At 35.8% G+C, this 18,055-nt stretch overlaps 1 protein-coding gene across 1 annotated transcript; it reads left to right on the top strand.

Moving 5' to 3' along the window:
* The first annotated feature begins 2,166 nt into the window (after positions 1-2,166).
* Positions 2,167-17,092, top strand: gprin3b (GPRIN family member 3b). The gene is made up of 2 exons (XM_088632934.1): positions 2,167-2,428; positions 12,554-17,092. Exon 2 carries the CDS (start codon positions 12,680-12,682, stop codon positions 15,200-15,202), a length of 2,523 nt encoding a protein of 840 aa, XP_088489060.1. The 5' UTR covers positions 2,167-2,428; positions 12,554-12,679; the 3' UTR covers positions 15,203-17,092.
* Positions 17,093-18,055: the final 963 nt, after the last annotated feature.

Below are 18,055 nucleotides of genomic sequence, written 5' to 3'. Positions count from 1 at the left end.
GTTCCATCAATTTCTTGATCTGAGGAGATCTTCGCTGGAGGTCCTGGGTTGAGTCACCATGGTCTTGAATATTTTCCATTTGTAGACTGTCTCTGTATCTGTCTGACAGTGGATGGGTAAAGGCTAGATTTTTAGAAATTATATTGTAATCCTCTCTAGACTGATGAGCATCAACTACTCTGTTCACTAATCTGCACAAACCCACAAAGTATTGACTTGCTATTTAACACACACTGATTCTTAATTATTCTTTTTTCTACTTCATACACCATTGTGTCTCAAAAAGATTGAATTGGTAAATATAAACTATTTTGGTCCTTTAAGAAAAGACTGGTTTTAACTTAACAAGTGTATTATGGTAAGAAATTGTATTTCCAATAATTGTCTTGGGGGTTCACAAATGGCCTTTTCTCATTTGCAGTCTTTATAATTTTATATTCTCATTTAAATTTTTAATAAACAAAGATTTCACATGACAGAATTACAAAATAGCCAATTATCTCAGATGGTGTGGGTTTGAATTCTTCTTTTATGAGACTGCAAGATTTTACATAGACTTGCATTCTTGAAAATGACATTGAATTATTATTATTAGTCCAGTCTAGTATAACAATTCACTTACAAATGTTTTAGACCACACACAAATTTGTCAATGAATTCTAGATACATTTTTCTTTGTCTTTTGAACTACAGATGACTGGCGAAGTAAAATAATTTATTTAGTTTTCCATGTTATTTATTATTGCTGAGAATGTGTAACACCACCCCAAGACTTAAAATAAAAATTGCGCAGAAATCCAGTATGTTGAGTAAGTTAAAACAGACATTGATCCTTAATAATTACATATTTTCTAAAAAGTACACTCAACTGAACTTTTAGGCAGACCTGGCAGACAAAACTTTAAAATGTTGTATCATTTTGTTCAAATCATTTTGTTCAAATGATTGACATCTGCATTGACCCCTGTGCTTTGTGCTAAATGGTAAGATCATTGCAATGATAACTTCAAGACACTGTCTTGTATATAGTTATTAATATTAGTTCTTGTGTGTGACTATTAACATTCTACGTGTGCTATCTGTTTTTGTTAACAATTAGATCTATATTTTTTTACTTGAAGATTAAGAAAAAATAAAACTATTCTTTTTGATCAATGATGCCATCACGATCCACATCAGACACAATTGGCATTAGTAGTCTAAGGATCTGAATGGAATAGACAGGTGCTAATCCATATTCACAGGAGCAAAGCCCTAACGATTTTTAATAAAGAAAATACATACAGTACTTGCATGCTCCCATTCAGGCACAAGAAAGGTTCTGGTCTTAACTGTTTTCATTGTGCAAAATCTCACTGCAGATATTCTCACTGTTTTTCTAATATACTATATTATTTACTTTTGCTTTCTTTTATTGGTCCTTTCCCGTGTAAATGAGGCCAGCTTTGTGTGAGTAGCTTCCGTGTGTTACAGATGGTAACAGTGAGTGTGCAAAAACTGTAAAAGTAATATTACATGAATATTTTTCACACGGTTTGTACCATATTAACAATAAAATAGATCTGGGTGTTTTGTGTTATTCCACTCAATTTTTCTCAATATTTGTAGAAATGTTCTAAATTAAGGTACTGTATTGATGACCAAAACATACAAGTTACAGAATAATTTATATACAATAAGCATATTTTCGGAAAGAGGCCCGGATACCAAGATGTAATTCAAATTCAACGTCCCCATCTCTGCTCTGCATATGTATATTAATTTACAAAACGAATATATAACTAAAAATGACCATAGTGGCTGCTAAAATTCTTTATCACCGCATTGAAAGATGATAATAACCCAAGAGTCATGACTGTAAACAGTGCCCTGAGTGTCCCCACGGTGACCACTCGCGTGTTAGAAAGGAGGTGATGTTTACCTTGAGAAGAGAAAAAAAACGTGTTTGTGCTTTGGGATAAGATAAGAAACCAAAATTTGTGGGTTTTGTTTTTAAGCGTTCCCATCAAATAAGTCACAAAATAGCTGACAAAGAATCGTGCTGGCAAGTTATTTTCGTTTTTAGCTGAACACTTTAGAAAGAGTCACTGTGTGACCCAATTATTTTCTTCTCCTGATAAAGCCCTATATTCTGTTTTGCACTGAAGGCGTGGTTTTGTGCCGCTGACGTCCAACTCAAATTCTTTCATTGAAATTCAACTGAGTACCTCGGCAGAAAATACTGTCAGGGAAACATACGACGGTTAACCAACGGTTTTATTAAATGAAGCCTTTAAATTAAATTAAGTCACAGTGGTTTCAGTTAGGCTGCTTTTGTTTTACGCTGTGCACTCGCTATTGAATGGATGAAGACTAGATGATGAATTTGTCCGCAAGGTCAAATGCACCTTTATAAATCCCGAGTCTTGGTATTCGAAGGTTCAGCAAGGTGGGTTGTATTTTGTGCTGCAGTTACTAGCATTAATAGTTGTTATTGTTCGTGTTGTTTTATAGGTATATTCAAAGTTATTGCAGTTCGTCTGTACTGTAAAACGTTTATGATCAATTAGAATGACTGCAGCTGTGTGAGATGCTTTATGTAGAATGGGACGTGCCGATGGCCAAAATAATTATATACTGTATATAAATGTAACATATTGTATTATGAAAAAATGGTAGTCCTTCAACAGTGACACAGGTAGAGTGATCGCCTTTACGCTTGTTTAGCCCTTCAGTTCACATTGGTCATTGTTTAGCAGTAAGGTGAGGTGAGATGGGTTCCTTTCCTTGATCTGTTTTTCTGGAAACACTTAACTGTTCGCTGTGAACTGACCTGAAGGACTACCTTGCATATAATTAGGAAATGACTATTTTTTAAAAAGAAAAATCACTTCTTTGCTTTTTTTGTTTGTTAACAGGTCGAAAATATTGTTTTCACCTTTAGAAATTAACCAGGACTGCACTTAATCAACAAAAAGATAATTGGTTAATGTTTTAGGATTTAATAGATATAAGATATTAAACTCTTTTAATATATATTTGTGCACCCGGATTCTTACATTTTAAATTGACGTTTTGAAAAAAAATAGAAGTAACTAATTAGATTTAAAGATTATATTGTTATTTCTTTGATAAAATTGTAGCATACAATAAATTACAGATGGAATTACTAGCAGTTTGGGCTGCTCTTCTCATTACTGACATCCTGGATATACAGTAGGACCGCCACTGTTCATTGACAGACCATTTGCCAATGTCATTTATACATGATCAGAATGATGTAAAGACTTATCAGGATCTCTTGCACAGCTTTTCCCAGATATGACAGCACATTATTCATAAAAACTCAGTACTACAGTTTCATGAATAATATTAATTGTCTGAAGTTTTTGCTTCCTGAGCAGAGTATGTACAGTATTCAGGAGAAAGAAGTTGAAAGATGTTAAAGATGTTTGTTAATAATTTATAATCAAGAATGCTGAATTAAAAATATTCCTTAATTCAATATATTGTAAAATGTAACATTGATAATCCCAGGAAAATTAAAAAAAAACATTACATGTAAAGTACAGTTAAAAGAAGATAAAAAGTGTTAAATCGACATAAATCATCTCTCTTAATTCGATACAATACTGTATGAAAATATAGAAGTTCACAGCTTTTGGGGCTGGTTGTCTCTACATCTACTGTATCTTCGACTTAAAGAAATGTCTTTTAAAGCTGATTGAAACAATGTTGTTGATGGCATACACATTCCTTAGTTTGTTTTCTAGTCAAATTGATGTGTTGGGGTGGGAAAAGATGCCAAACCTGGTTTTGCAGACAATTAAAGTACTTTTGCACATGTTCATTACTTTGTCTTGATTTAGTGAGTAATTAGGGTAATGATCTACTGCTATCAAAAGACAAAAATAGTAACTGCTTTGTGAGTTGTCAGATTTTGAGAAATATATTGGTTACTTGGTGAATTAGCAGCAGCAAGTCTTAATTTTTCTTGATATTTACAGTACATGAAAGGTCTCTGAATATCTGAAATTTGCTATTTTATTTCATTATTTTATTGTATACGGCTGCTTTGAATTCACTAAATGTTTAGCCAATATGGCTTCCTTTTATACACACCAAATACAATGGGTAGAAATATGTGAATGGCCCATGCATTCATATTTCTTTCATTTCAAATGAATGCTAATCTCTCATGTGTAGAGAAAAACCCTGACTGTAACAGATGCCCTTGTGAAACAGGTGTTATAAGGAAAGCTATATTCGTGCTGGTAATAAAAACTCACACTCTTAAACACTCATTATTATTATATTATAATTTAACTCCTGTGTTATGAGTACTGTGTTAGGAGCACTCCTATTGAGTATTGTTTCTTTTTATGATTTACTTTATAAAAGAGGAAGTGAAGTAAAAAGTAATTGTTACTTTGCCTTTTCATTATTTTGTCTTTGTTTAAAAAAACAACAGGAAAGACAGCGAAATATGATAATGGTAAGTAATTATCAGCAATCTAAACTTGCATTTTTTCTTAGTAAAAAAATCCCCAAAATCTAAATTCTTATGGCAAAGCACTTAGAAAAATCTGTAATAAATCTAGTATAAAAACTGTAAAACTGACCTACAAAAAGCAAATTATAAACTGTTAGGATAAAAAATTAAGATGTATAAGAATTTAAATAATAAGTTGTGACATCTTGTGTTTTAGGGCACATCTTTGCTCTTTGATAGTGTAACATGTCCGTCACAGTAATGACTCCCACATTTCTTTAAGTCCTCTGGGCATGGAGTATGATGTTATACAGTAGTTATTTCTGATGTCTTCTGAAGTGTAGCTCCAAAATGATTTACCTTGTTATGTTTTGTTATGTCAAGTAGCCATGACTTTACTCAGAAACTTTACTATTAGACTAGTTCAGAATTGGTCTGGGAAACTACTGTGGCATTTTATTTTCTAAAACATCTTTTGACATGGGAGAAAATGTGTTTCCTAAGAGAAACACATCAATTGAGATTGAGATCTGAGATTGAGTCAGAGATTGAGAGCACTGAAGAATGCAGAACTCAATCTGCCAAACCTATTCAGATCTTTAGAACTATTCCTGTGTCTGTTTTACATTTGGATTATACTGTATCAGCTTGTTTTTAACCTAAGATAATTTATTACTCTTGCAAACATTAAGTTACTTATTTTAGTGCTCACTTATATCACTTGCATGAAATGTCTCCCTGCACATTCTATGAATATCTTTTTATGTGTTACATAAAAATACAGTTTTTAAATATTATGTACTGTAAATTAATTTCTATAAGCTCAGTTGTTGGTTGGTTTACGATAAACGGCAAGCTTTATACAAGGGATTTCTTCATTAGCAATAACTAAAAAAATTGACAATCCCTTTTGTTTCTACTTTTACATTTTTTTTCAGTTATGAAAGCACATTTCTATAGACTCACATTTATACCACATTTTGCAGATGTATATATTGTTCAGGTTCTCATTTTGGATGGTAGAGTTTGATAAGCGCCAGATTATTATTTATGGGCTTTGGTAATGCCCTCATCCAGGGCAACTTAAAATATAGAAAATTTAAATTTGTGTTAAGTTCAAAGAACAATTTAGGCACAGTAACGTAAAATAAAAAATAGGCTAGTACAAATGAGAAGAGCAAGTGTAAGTGCCATACTACCTAAATGCAAATATAAGAACTATAATATAGGGTGTGGATACAAAACATTAGTGTCAGTATCCTGTAGATATGCATTCTGTTCACAGAAAGTAAAGGCAGTAAGAAAGTTACTTTGCCAGTTTGAGAATTTAAAAAATAAGTGAAATTCAGAGTAAGAGTTATCGAAGGATGCAGCTGAGAGATCACTGGCGCTGGAAGGTTTTACTGGTACTGAGCCGTTCTGATTTCTGTGAACCGTTTATTTCTCTGCGGAGGGTGAACAGTCTGTGGAAGGCGAGAACAGAGACAGGGAAGAGGGAGGCGTGGAGAGTGTGAGGAAGGGTGTTGGGGAGATAGATAACAGACTGAAAAACAGGCAGGAGCAGAGAGGCTGAAGGTGCGTTAGATGTGAACGATGGAAGACGAAGGAGAAAGAAGAAGAGATCCACAGAGGAGGAAGAAAAGACAGGCAAAATTGGCAGTCAGAGTTCAAGAGGTTGAGTTGTAGTATCTGTAGAATGTGTTATTTGAGGTTCTTTTCTAATACATTTTGTTGCTCCAGATATTTTGGATATTTCTGTATGTGACAAATAGTGATAGAAGGTGTTATGTTTCATTAATGGTTTAATTTCACAGCATCTCCAGTCTCTTGACCAACGCTATCATTAAAACACATTAGTTTTGTATGTGGTAATAATAAAAGAATACAATAGTCTTTAATTACCTTAAAAAAGTCAAGCCTTTGCACTACAAAGACCCTGTTTCATAATTGCCCAATTTTCAAGATTTCCTATCAGCAATGATCTAGAACTCTATGTACTTCATGAGGGTTTGCCATTAATCCCGGAACAGGTTGCTATCAATTAGCACGTGTTCAGTTAGATCTCTTACAATGATGATTGGCCTTTAAGGTAGCCAAGACCTAAGGTTAATGTCATTATATTTCTAGACTTGTAAGATGAGTTGCATTTTGTACTATCCTACTGATGAAATATATACAGTATATATCATCTTAGTATGTCTTGTGAGTTCAATGACAGGCAGTGTTTTTGATCTCAAAGTTGTAAATTTTGTCTCTAATATGTCTATATCACAATACTCCTTCTTCGATACAGAACTGAAGACTTCGTAGATCTTCTTTAGGTCCACCATTGCTTGGTGAAGTGTATAAGACCGGAGAACTAAGAGCTGGTTTCGCCAGAGGAATGTGTGTTAACGGTGATCAAAGGCCACAACAATGGCCTCTGATCATACCCTTTTTAAAGGCTTTTTTTATTACCGTTTTCCTAAATGTTGCTTTTCTGTCTTCATTAACTCTTTGTCAAGTCAGGGGACAAGACACTATGCTGTTGTGTAGCCAGGTGAAGAATGAGATTGCGGGTGTGGCTGGAAAATCACATTCTCTCATTGTGTCAGTGTAGAAAATCGTCCTAGAAAATAACAATGGTGGCAATTTTGACTGCAGCAGTATAAGGAAAGTAGGGATGTTTAGCTATCTGTTTCTGTCTCTGGCTGTTCTCAGAACACACTTACTGTATAGCACACAATGGCCTTACAGTACATCCAGTAAAATACCTTGCGTGTATAGAGCCCTCCAGATTTATTCATTCCCCTGGTTAAATGGCAATGAAAATCATCATTTAATATCAAACAGAGTTTGCATAGAGTTAAGTCATGTTTGTTCAAAATTATTTTGTGTCCAGAAAGCATGAGAAATCATTTTTATTCACACCCTTGTTAGTATTTTGTAAATCCTCCTCTGGCAGGGATTACACTGACAAGATGCCTCTTGTAGTTTGTTATGAGGTTTTGGCACTTCAGAAGGGGGTTTTCAGACAATTAATCTTGGTAATAATAATAATAATAATAATAATAATTGCTTACACTTATATAGCGCTTTTCTGGACACTCCACTCAAAGCGCTTTACAGGTAATGGGGACTCCCCTCCACCACCACCAATGGTGGTAGTATTGTCCTAAGTCCTATGTCATGACTTAGAATTTTGAGAGTTCCAATTAGATATGTTTACATTTATGGGTGGTTACTTTAATTTTGAATAGCAATGTTGCAAAATGCAGTCCATAATTTGTTGAAAACTAAAGCTAAATGGAGTAAGCAGGAGAAGCTGTATTACGATGAGAGATACTCCATTAAAGACTGCAGTTGCTGAACTTGTCAATTTAAATGCTTAAAGTGATTTGTCCATACTGTAAAATACTGAAATGCCTACTGTATGTCATCACTTACATGTCTTGACATGTATGTAATTACTGTTAACGCCAGGCTGTTAAACCCTGTTCAGGTCTCGAGACGCGGTCCAAAAGCTAAGGTATCCAAGATGGGAGGCGAAGAGTGGTCGGTAATTCCAAGCGAGGTCAAATCCAGGTAGTCAGAACGAAGTCAGGCAAACAAATCCAAGAGGGGCAAGATGAAAGAGAGGTAGCGAGAAGTCCAAAGCCAAAGAGTCGTAGGTGAGGGGATCCAGACAAGGTAGAGAGGGTTTCAGGAAAGGGGGGCAAGGCAAGCTCAGGAGGCTCCTAATACCAAGCGCCAGTAGCAGTGAGCAGAGGGTTTAAATAGTTGTGGGCAAAAAGTGTGGAATGAAGATTGAATCATTTGGAGCTAATTGGTGCTGGCTGTGCCCGTAACAATTACTGTACAGTATGTCTTGCTTTTCTTTGTTTCATGTGTCATTTATTTAGTAGCAGTATTTAGAGAAAGGTTGATGAAAAATGGATATGGGGCTAAAACTGTGCCAAAGAGAGGCTACAATTATCCACTACCTTAATTAGAAATACTGTATATCTCTATTTGTTGTGCCATCTTCTCATGCAGTGTAAAGGTTGATACTTTTTCCATATTTTTCCCACAATATAGTGCATATTTTTAATATATATAAATAACTTTCCAAAAAAGCTAAACAGCAGTCAAAGGAAATTTAGGACCGCAATTGTTTTATTGGTATTTGGTTTTTGAAACATGAAGATGGTCATTAATATTCATTAAAAAATAAGATAAAAATAAAAACGGACTTTCTTACTTTCAGAAAAAAAAGGACTGGACATATTTTCCTATCTAGTGTGAAAAAACTGTCATACTGCCATGAATATAAAAATCCCTTTATTGGACAGCTGAATTTCCAGTTGAATGATTTGGCCTTCTTCCCATTGATTAGTTCAACCAAGATCTATCAAAGCCGTTTTAGAGCAGTGCAGTGTTAGATGAGTGTGCTATGCCAATATATTGCACAGGAGGAAAGGGAGACCAATCACACTCCAAAGAATGTGAAGAAAGAGAGCACAGTGACAGGTCTTTCAAGAAATTGAAGGTGTAATGGGAGGTTCTCTTGGTGAAAAAAAAAAGAAAATTTCAGATGCTGATGATCCATGGAGTAACAAATGGCAAAATACTCAAAAATATGTATTTGTTTATGCCTACAGACTGTACCACCATTGCAATCCAAATTTCCAAATACAAATGTAATAAAAACACTTCTTATTAATTAATTGGGCCTTTGCTGAAGGTATTAATTCAAAGGAGGAAAATGAACTACCAGCAATGATTTCTGAAGCACCTCATTTTGTTGGAGAGCTCTGAATCATATCCTATGCGAAGAAAGCGTTGCTTGGCTTCTTTAAAAGGATCAGGGTCAAACCTGTTGTGGCTTGTGGAAGTTGCTTTGTATTTGTATTTAAGTATTACTATCTGGAGTGACTGTTTCACCCTAAATTATACACTGCATTTATAAATCTAAATTTTCAACATTTGTTGGTGGTTTATCTCAATTTCTAAACCTATTCTTTCATTTTAACCGTTTCTGTCATTTGATTTCAAAATATAAGTCATTTTCCTGATTTGTGTTTTCAGTGAACATGAGCAGCGTAGGACAATTGGAGATCTTCTCTGAGGTCCATTAAAACCATATTGGTGTACTGTATGTACAGTATACAACTTTTCAGCCCCTTTGCAAATAAAAATGAGACTGTATACAAAGTGCCCACTTATGTTGTAATTATTGTGAGGTGTCGAGGCACAAATGAAATATCATTGTGGATCAATCTGCCAAAAGCTAGAACTGATTATAGATCTGGAGAAACCAGACAGTGACTGATCCTCACAACCAAAATTGCCCTTTGTGTGAATTTTACGTTTTGATTTCATTTTTATCTTATTTTGCTTACCAGCTTCTTCCCTTCATTCTTCTTTCAATTATGAAGGTAAATATTAAGCAAGACTCAGTCTAGGTTTGAAGGAAGAATAATGATATTCTTCAAAGGAACAAGTAATAGGTTTATTTCATGCTGAAAAGAGAAGAAAGAAAATATATTCTTCTATGTTTTGAAAGTGTAGCTAGATGCAAGTAATGTACTGTAAGCATTGCATTGTAGTAGCAAAAAAGAAAGTCATTATTTGAAAGAATTGCAGGTATTGTACTGATGAAGTTTGTTGTCGCTATATTCTAAAATATTTTAATATTAATTACTAATTTAATTTTTTAGGAATTATAATCTTTAAAATGTTATAAAATCAGTCCACAAAGACAAAGGCTTGTGTTACCATTTTATTGCTACATCTAAAGCTTATTGCTTATTAGCACAACACAGGATCAATCTTTATCATTCATATGCTGTATACTTATTATTACATATAAATGTGGCATGTAACAAACCAGAAAAGAACATCATCCATGTACAATATAAATATAATGTAATTAATTCATGTTTAATATAATATAAATATAAATTTAGTGTTTATTCACATTATGAAATAAATCAGCAGCATAGTAAGTGAAATATGCTCTTAGGATATAGAATGCATTGCACTGCTGTTAGTTTTTTCCTTTCTCTAATTGTTGAATGTTCAGTCACTGAAGGGAATGACCTCTTGAAGGGTAAACTGGTGACTCAGGGTTAGCTCCCATTGTGCAGTGATTGGTTCAGTACAGATTCATTTCACTATGTTTGAATAGTATACTGTATATCCCTGGGCTGAAGGATTCAGTTGTGTAGCTCAGGCATTTACAGTACTTGCTGTCATGGGTGCAAATCAAATTATTATTATTATTATTATTATTATTATTATTGTTTTTAATAATAATAATAATAATAATAATAATAATATTGACTAGAAGAAACTTACTGAAAGTAATACAAAAATGTACTGATTTTTGAACCCAGGAATGGGGTTAGGAATAAATATAACGAGAGGGTTAGCTTTAAAAGATAGGAATATGATTGGGATTATTGTTATAGTCAAGGAAAGAATTAAGTGATGGTCAGAATTACAGTTCATTACTTGGGGTAAGGTAAGGGTCAGGGTGAGGGGGGAAGGTATTGTGTGTCCATTCTGTGTTTTGGACAAACAACCTCATGTGACTTCAAGTACATACAGTATTGTACTGTACTCTGATATTGTGCTCCAGGAGATGTACATGTTCTAAACCACAAGAACAGCAGTCTCCAGTCTGCAGGCGTACCTCTTTCCTACAATTTTTTTGCACTGCGTAGTCCTTAGTTGAAAACCATTGTCTTGGTACATGCCTCTCCCTTTAACACTGGGCCAATAAATCTGCATGGTGCTGTTGTCCTTGCATTCTGGTTAACAAAATCCTGCACAGTGCATTTATGATATTATTATCCTGGAAAGCAGATAACCATATTAAACATTGCCATTTCATTGACAAGATTTAACTCAATCTTTAGATAATTTTGTCTGATATTTAATTATAATTAACCTTTAGAACTTAACTTTTAATATATAAGCCATCATGTACTGTATTTCTGTGAATCTTATAATCTTTATAATCTAAGTAAAATATAGTGTTTCTCATGTACTGTAGTTACACTTGTACAGAATGTGTGCACTGTACATAAACTATAAATATAAGACTGGAAAACTAGAGTGATGAAGCTAGTTATTAAGATTTTACAATTTTCGGGTAAGATCTCCTTTAGAATATTGTGTTTTGGCAGTTTTGGCAAGCATGTTACAAAACATATTGCTGCTCTGGACTGAGTGGAGAAAATCAACCAGGTCTTAAAGAAAGTTGTATACTGACGAGCAGAAGAGACTGATTCTTTTTAGTCTTGAGTCAAGAGGCTTAGGAGGTCACTGATTCAATGTTATGTGAGTACTGATTTAAGAATTCACAGTCCTCAAGACGATGATCCACGTTCAATGGGATTGTGGGGGTCTGCAACAAGGTACCCAGCCATGTTGATGAAGCTGATAACCAAGCTTATTTAGACAAACAGCTAGATGAAAGCCTTGGTTAAATTAGCTATTAGCTACCAATTGAGCTAAATGGTGTGAATGGTTTTATCTCAGGTTGTAACCTTTCATTCATTCTTAATTGGTGTGTCTTAAATGACATTCGTGTCACAGATTATTTGAAATGGCTTAATACTACTGTTCATCTACCACCTTGTATCAGGACAGTCAACAACTTTGGGCTAGAGTGCTTCTGATGCTTTTTTGCATAAAAGAAAATGAAATTAAACCTGTCATTTTACCTTACCCACCTACATTTAATCTTAATTTAATTGTTATTAGATTTAATTCTAGTGTCTTTGAACATGTGCTTCAGTACGTTTTGTCAGTTTATGATTTTTAAAATGATCTTTTCATATAGTAAAGATCTTTATTTGCAGTTCTTAACTAGTAATATATGTCCACGTGTACTGTGCATTGTACAATTTCAGATCTGTGTCTGTGTTGACTGAGCTTTAGCAAGCTCCAGAATGTTTAAGAGCTGCACAGAGGTGCTAATATTTAACCTGTCTGCAGTTCCACTGAAAGAAAAAGTAGAATTCAGGATGTGTTTGATAAAGATCTTTAAAATATTTTTTATTCTGACTGGTCATGCTAAATTGAAGTGCCTTGTGATTTTCTCTTTTATTTTAGGGAGTCTAATCTGGAGGCTGGCATTGGTATAATAAGATCGTGTTAATATTTGGATCCCCTACAAAGAGAGCACATCAGTCCTTAAGGCGACTTTACACTCCTTGACTGAACTAAAAAGGGCTTCAAATGGGCACTATTCCCAATCCACAGAGGACTGTTACTGTTCAGATGGTCAGCCCTTTGTCTGTTGCCGACCACTTGGGAAGCAAGGAGTCCTATGAAAAACGGGATGAAGAACCCAACCTGAAACTAAACAGGGCTTTCAGCACCCCAGCTGAGCACAGGCAGGGCAGTGTGTGCTTGAAGCAGCCAGATGATGGTTCAACTAACAAACCGCTGGACTGTGAAAAGCAAAGTCGAGTGGATATTTCCACTCCAACCGCTTCTCCTAATGGAGCGCACAAGGAATCTGAAATAATAATTGCAAAAGAGCTTGTGTGCAGTGGAGGCTCAAAAAACAGGTGTAACAGTGACATAAAAGAAGACAACAGGGGCAATAATAACAACTTTAGAGTGCTGAGTACAGTTCATAAGGAGGATATTTCTAATGCAAGCCAGACGCTTATGATTATCTCATCAAAGGCTGGTTTGCAGGCAGATAATAGCACAGTGAAGCTACGAAGTCCTGCAAAGGCATTTGTAGAATCAAAAGCACAGGGCTCTAGTACAGAAATGACTAAAAACCTTCACAAATGTCATGATAAAGCAGATCCAACTAGAACATCAATGCAAGACCCTTGTCTAAAGGAATCTCTGGAATCAAAACAGGTTAAAGACAGCAATACTGGAATATCCACCAGCAAAGACAAATCATTATCTGAAAAATCAAAAGAACTGGTTGACTCTGACACGACTACATCTGTACAGATGCATAATCCTGATACATTAGGATCCAAGACACAGAGGTCGAAGATGGAAACATCAGGTTATGTTTCAGAAATCCCTAAGAATGCGGAAAATAAACAAACAGAGACTTTACCTATAAAACAGCACAAAGACCCATTGGAGGATGATATAGTAGATTGGCCAACAAAACCAATCAGAATTACAGATGTGAAAAAGGAATCAGGGCCTGGATGTGTTGCCAAAGATTTAAAAACCGTGGAAAGCTTTGAGAGCGCTTCATTCGAAAATGTACCAGCCTTCTTGGCACCGGATGCTGCAGGATCTGGAGGGCAACAGGAAGGATTAACTCTTGCACAGATGGCAGGCCAAGCAGCACACGCCCACGGTGCCTTGCAAGGTGAAGAGACACAAAACCAACAGGACTGCAAGCAGTTTAAGGAAGCTGGAACAATGACTGTTCGAGCAGAATGCAGCCCAGTTCCCATGAAGAAATGCCAGGATGTTGAAGTCCAGGCTGTTGCCAGTGTCCAGAGTAGGTCAGCAGCCACCAGCCCATATCTTTTTCCCCCGGTTTTGCCACATATGTTTTGCAGCGAAATGAAAGAGGATTCAGAAAATCTTACTGTTGTCTATCATGTGACAGCTGGGTCGCAGGCAGTTTACCAAATCACCACAGCAGATGTACATAAGAAGTCTGTCACGGAGAGTAGTGGCTCATGCTTCCAACAACATGCAGTTCCTTCACAGGTTCATTTGCATTCTTCACAGAATACCAGCAACCAGTGCGTGGATAGTTTGTCTGAGAAAACTACATTAGAATCAGATTTGTCTCAAACTGTATGTCAGAACAAAGTTCATCATTCAGGTTCAGTACTCCTGCATGAAACTGGTCCAGGAGCAAAGACCAAAGCAACAGGGCAATATATATGCAGTCCCAAAACTGATCTTCCAGCTTTACAACCGGTATATCAAATAAATATAGAAACTCACAGCCAAACCAATCTGATACCCACTCTTATGGTGCAGAATACTGAACACGCAGCATCACAAAGCCTTAACCAACAAGAGCCCGGAAACAATAGTCAGGCAGTGCAGAAATGTAAAAGCAGTCTTTCTGAAAAACCTAGTACAACTAACCATGCTTGCCAAGTTGCGGCTGACATAGCAGCCATGCCAACTCAGCCGAGCAATTCCAAGTGTCATGCTAATAGAACGTCCTCTTCCTGCACACAGGCAGATCCACCTCATGGGGAAGTAAGTGAATCATTCCACGTAAAAAAAGAGGATCCCAAAGCTCTTCTACCACAATCGAAACCAGGTGGCTGCAGGGAATCAGCTAAAAATGAAGAAGATGGAGAACAGAAGGCTGTCCTATCAGAAGACAAGACGAAGGTCCAAATCCAGAAATGTTCAGAGGACAAGCCAACAGGTCATTCGGATCAGTCCAGAAAGGAGACCGAAAAAAATGCCAACCAGCGGAAAAAAGCAGGTGGGCAGCCAAAAGCTTCTAAGAACATACGGGATGTTGTATGGGACGAACAAGGGATGACGTGGGAAGTTTACGGAGCCTCCCTAGACCCAGAATCCCTTGGCTTTGCTATTCAGAGTCATCTCCAATGCAAGATCAGAGAACACGAGAAAAAAATAATGTCACAGACTAAAGGGAGAAGATCCGTTTCTTCTGAAACTTCACCAGGAAAGAAAACGAAAAGGAGGCAGCAGAATGTTTTCCGGTCGGTTCTGCAAAACGTTAGACGACCCAACTGCTGCATTCGCCCGCCACCTTCCTCTGTGTTAGACTGAAAGAGAGTAAGGGTTTGCTGAAAGGTTCTGTCTGCAACAGTGTTGTCCTTTTCTGTTGCTTCTCTATGGTGAGTGAACACAAGGGAAAGGGATTCTTTCACCATGTGGTTGGGCTGTTTGTGAAGAACACTAAACAAGACTTGCAAAACATGCAACAAGAAGCCATTTTCTCCAGAGGAAGGCAGGAGGGGGAACAGCAAAATAAGAAAATGGTGTAAAAGTATTTTTTAAAACTTAGGTGAGTTTATAATTGGAGGAAAATGAATATTTTATCAGTATTTAAAGCTAGACTGCAATAATATGAGAAAACAATGCATGTACTGTATATTAGTTCTAATGTTAGTGAAATGTGTTTCATCTCACTTTGGAATCCATACCTTTACCTTGTCCTTGCCATCTCACATACTTTTGTGTATCATCCAGTGGATAACCTACACATTACGTGAGTAAAGTAAAATTATGTCAGCTTTTTAGAGAAGCATGTACATTTGTTAAATGTTTTTAAGGGTTTCTTGAACATTTTAATTTGTTACAAATTAATAAGACTTTCCTAATTGTAGGTTGCCTAGAATGTGCTGTTTTTTGACAAAACCGACTGGCAAACAGTTCGTTGTGTGAAACCTACAGTGCTAGAATACATAGAATTCAATCCTGCTTCAGACATGAGTACGTTATGGTGGTCTGTTAAATATTCTTATTGTGTTTACCTTTTTATTAAAAATAAAGCAATATATCTCTGTGGATTTAAATAGTAAATAATGGTAACTATTTCTGAAGCTTACCACCAGTAATGTCTAAATGTGCATCTGCATTCACTTCCCACCATTTTTTATGAATGCAAATAAAATACATGGAAATCAAATGATATTTTTAAGATGCACATTTTTTAATGATAGTTCAGGTGGGTAACTGTGTCAGCATGCGTAGACTGCAGAGGAACAAGTAATAGGTTTATTCCATGCTGAAAAGAGAAGAAAGAAAACACAAGTTTTTCGGCTGTGAAGCCTTCTCCAGGTGTGGACTCATGTCTAAAGTACACCTGAAGAAGGCTCCGCAGCCGAACTGTTGTGTTTTCCTTCCTCTCTTTTCAGCATGGAATAAATCTATTACTTGTTCCTTTTTTCATGATATGCCTCCACTGCATGGAGCTGCCTCAGCTTAAAGAGAGAGAGAGTAAAGAGACCTAGATTCAGTTTCAAAATGCAGTAGCCTGCTTCAGCAAACTGTGGATCACTAAAATATATCTGCAGCTTTCCCTTGAGATGCCAGGCTGCAGGAGTTGAATGTGGAAAGCAGTTTAATTACACCCGACTCTGCATCCCCAGGAGTCAAGATCTCAAGAGCCACACAGTATTAAAGAAAGGGAACCAGACCACACAGATTAAAGTGTGTAACCTAACGGTTTTCCTTTTAAAAAATTCAAATACATTCATCCGGTAGAAAAAAAAAGACAACATTAAGATGATAGATTATACAGTACAGATGTAGGCTTGAAAGAATTAAACAAAAATATGTTAAGAACTTGAAGTATTATCACGTAAACAGGTAAAGGAAGTAATTTCAAGGCAATTGGTTTAAGACCAAGACACTTCACAATGTATTAAGTGTATGCCACTGTTATTCCGTTACATCAATATGAAATCACAATGCATACTTACAACTGGACGGTAAGATATAAGCTAAGGAGTACAGTATTTTTATTTTGAAAATGTAACAACAATATGATTAACAATATATTTGGACCATGGAATAGGCAGTTGATATTTGTCCCTGTAGGTACTGGTGATGTACTGTATATTTTTACACAATATGATATCACACTTGTGGCTGGTTTTCAAATTTCAGACAAATAGCAGTTGAATGAAAAAATAAAATGGCCTGGGAAATCTGTGGCGATGATTGAGAGTTATTTTTTGGTTGCATTTTCACAGCTGCTTGGTGTCTATCAGTAGCACTTTTTGACTGACATTTAATGACAGGTATAAACTAATAAGAGCCTATCGTCATCCTCAAACCATATTCCCAAACCTTGTTCAAGTTTAAATTATTGCCCATTATTTCAAGCTTAAAAGACAATGTCTTTGGTACACATGGAGATACTGATTTCATCTATGACTTGCTTTGAAGCTTCTGATTATCTGGTATTATGCAATTAAAGTTCATTTAGATTTTTTTTTCTTCATAGTGTCTGGTTTTGGGAAGTACAATCATTTTCTTATTTTGTGCTTTATACGATCTACGTGTAGCTAAGGTTCTGATAAACCGTGTGTGTCTGCTACTGCACATGCTTAACAACAAGCTTTTTGCTCTGCTTCCTGTGGAAGGTCTCCGGACTTATTTGGTAGGTGTTGATAGCTCAACATGAATCCAGTAGTTTTCAAAATATAAACAACGTTTTCTGTAGGTTAAAGTGCCCTTTTAAATCCCAGTATTTAGGAAAGGACTGTTACTACATATAACAGCACAACATCACTGAAGCATTTTATAATGTGCAAAGGAATACATACTGTATTGTAAATGTTTAAAAACAACATGGTCGATTTAACAGAACACAAATAGGTGATATTATGCAGCTGCTGAAATGTATTCACTTAGGTCCCCAGCTGTAGGCAAATTTTCATACAAAACAAACTGCACCCAATATAACCCAGTCTGCTTGTCTGTGTTTCTGTATCCTTAATGCCCACAGCAATGAGAAAAAAAAACAAGCTTTAATGATCTGAATCATTTGTTTCTCTGGTGGAAGCATACCCAGATATCTTGTACAGACCTCTGCGTTTCACTCATACAATTGATGTCAGATTTTTGTGATCTGCCTATTTATACTATAAAAACGAGAGCCATTACATTTAA

This window comes from Lepisosteus platostomus, chromosome 1 (genome assembly GCF_059453375.1).
Source record: "Lepisosteus platostomus isolate fLepPlt1 chromosome 1, fLepPlt1.hap1, whole genome shotgun sequence".
Lineage (NCBI taxonomy): Eukaryota > Metazoa > Chordata > Actinopteri > Semionotiformes > Lepisosteidae > Lepisosteus > Lepisosteus platostomus.
The sequence above is the reverse complement of the archived record's forward strand: the minus strand, read 5'-3'. Positions and strand labels throughout refer to the sequence as shown.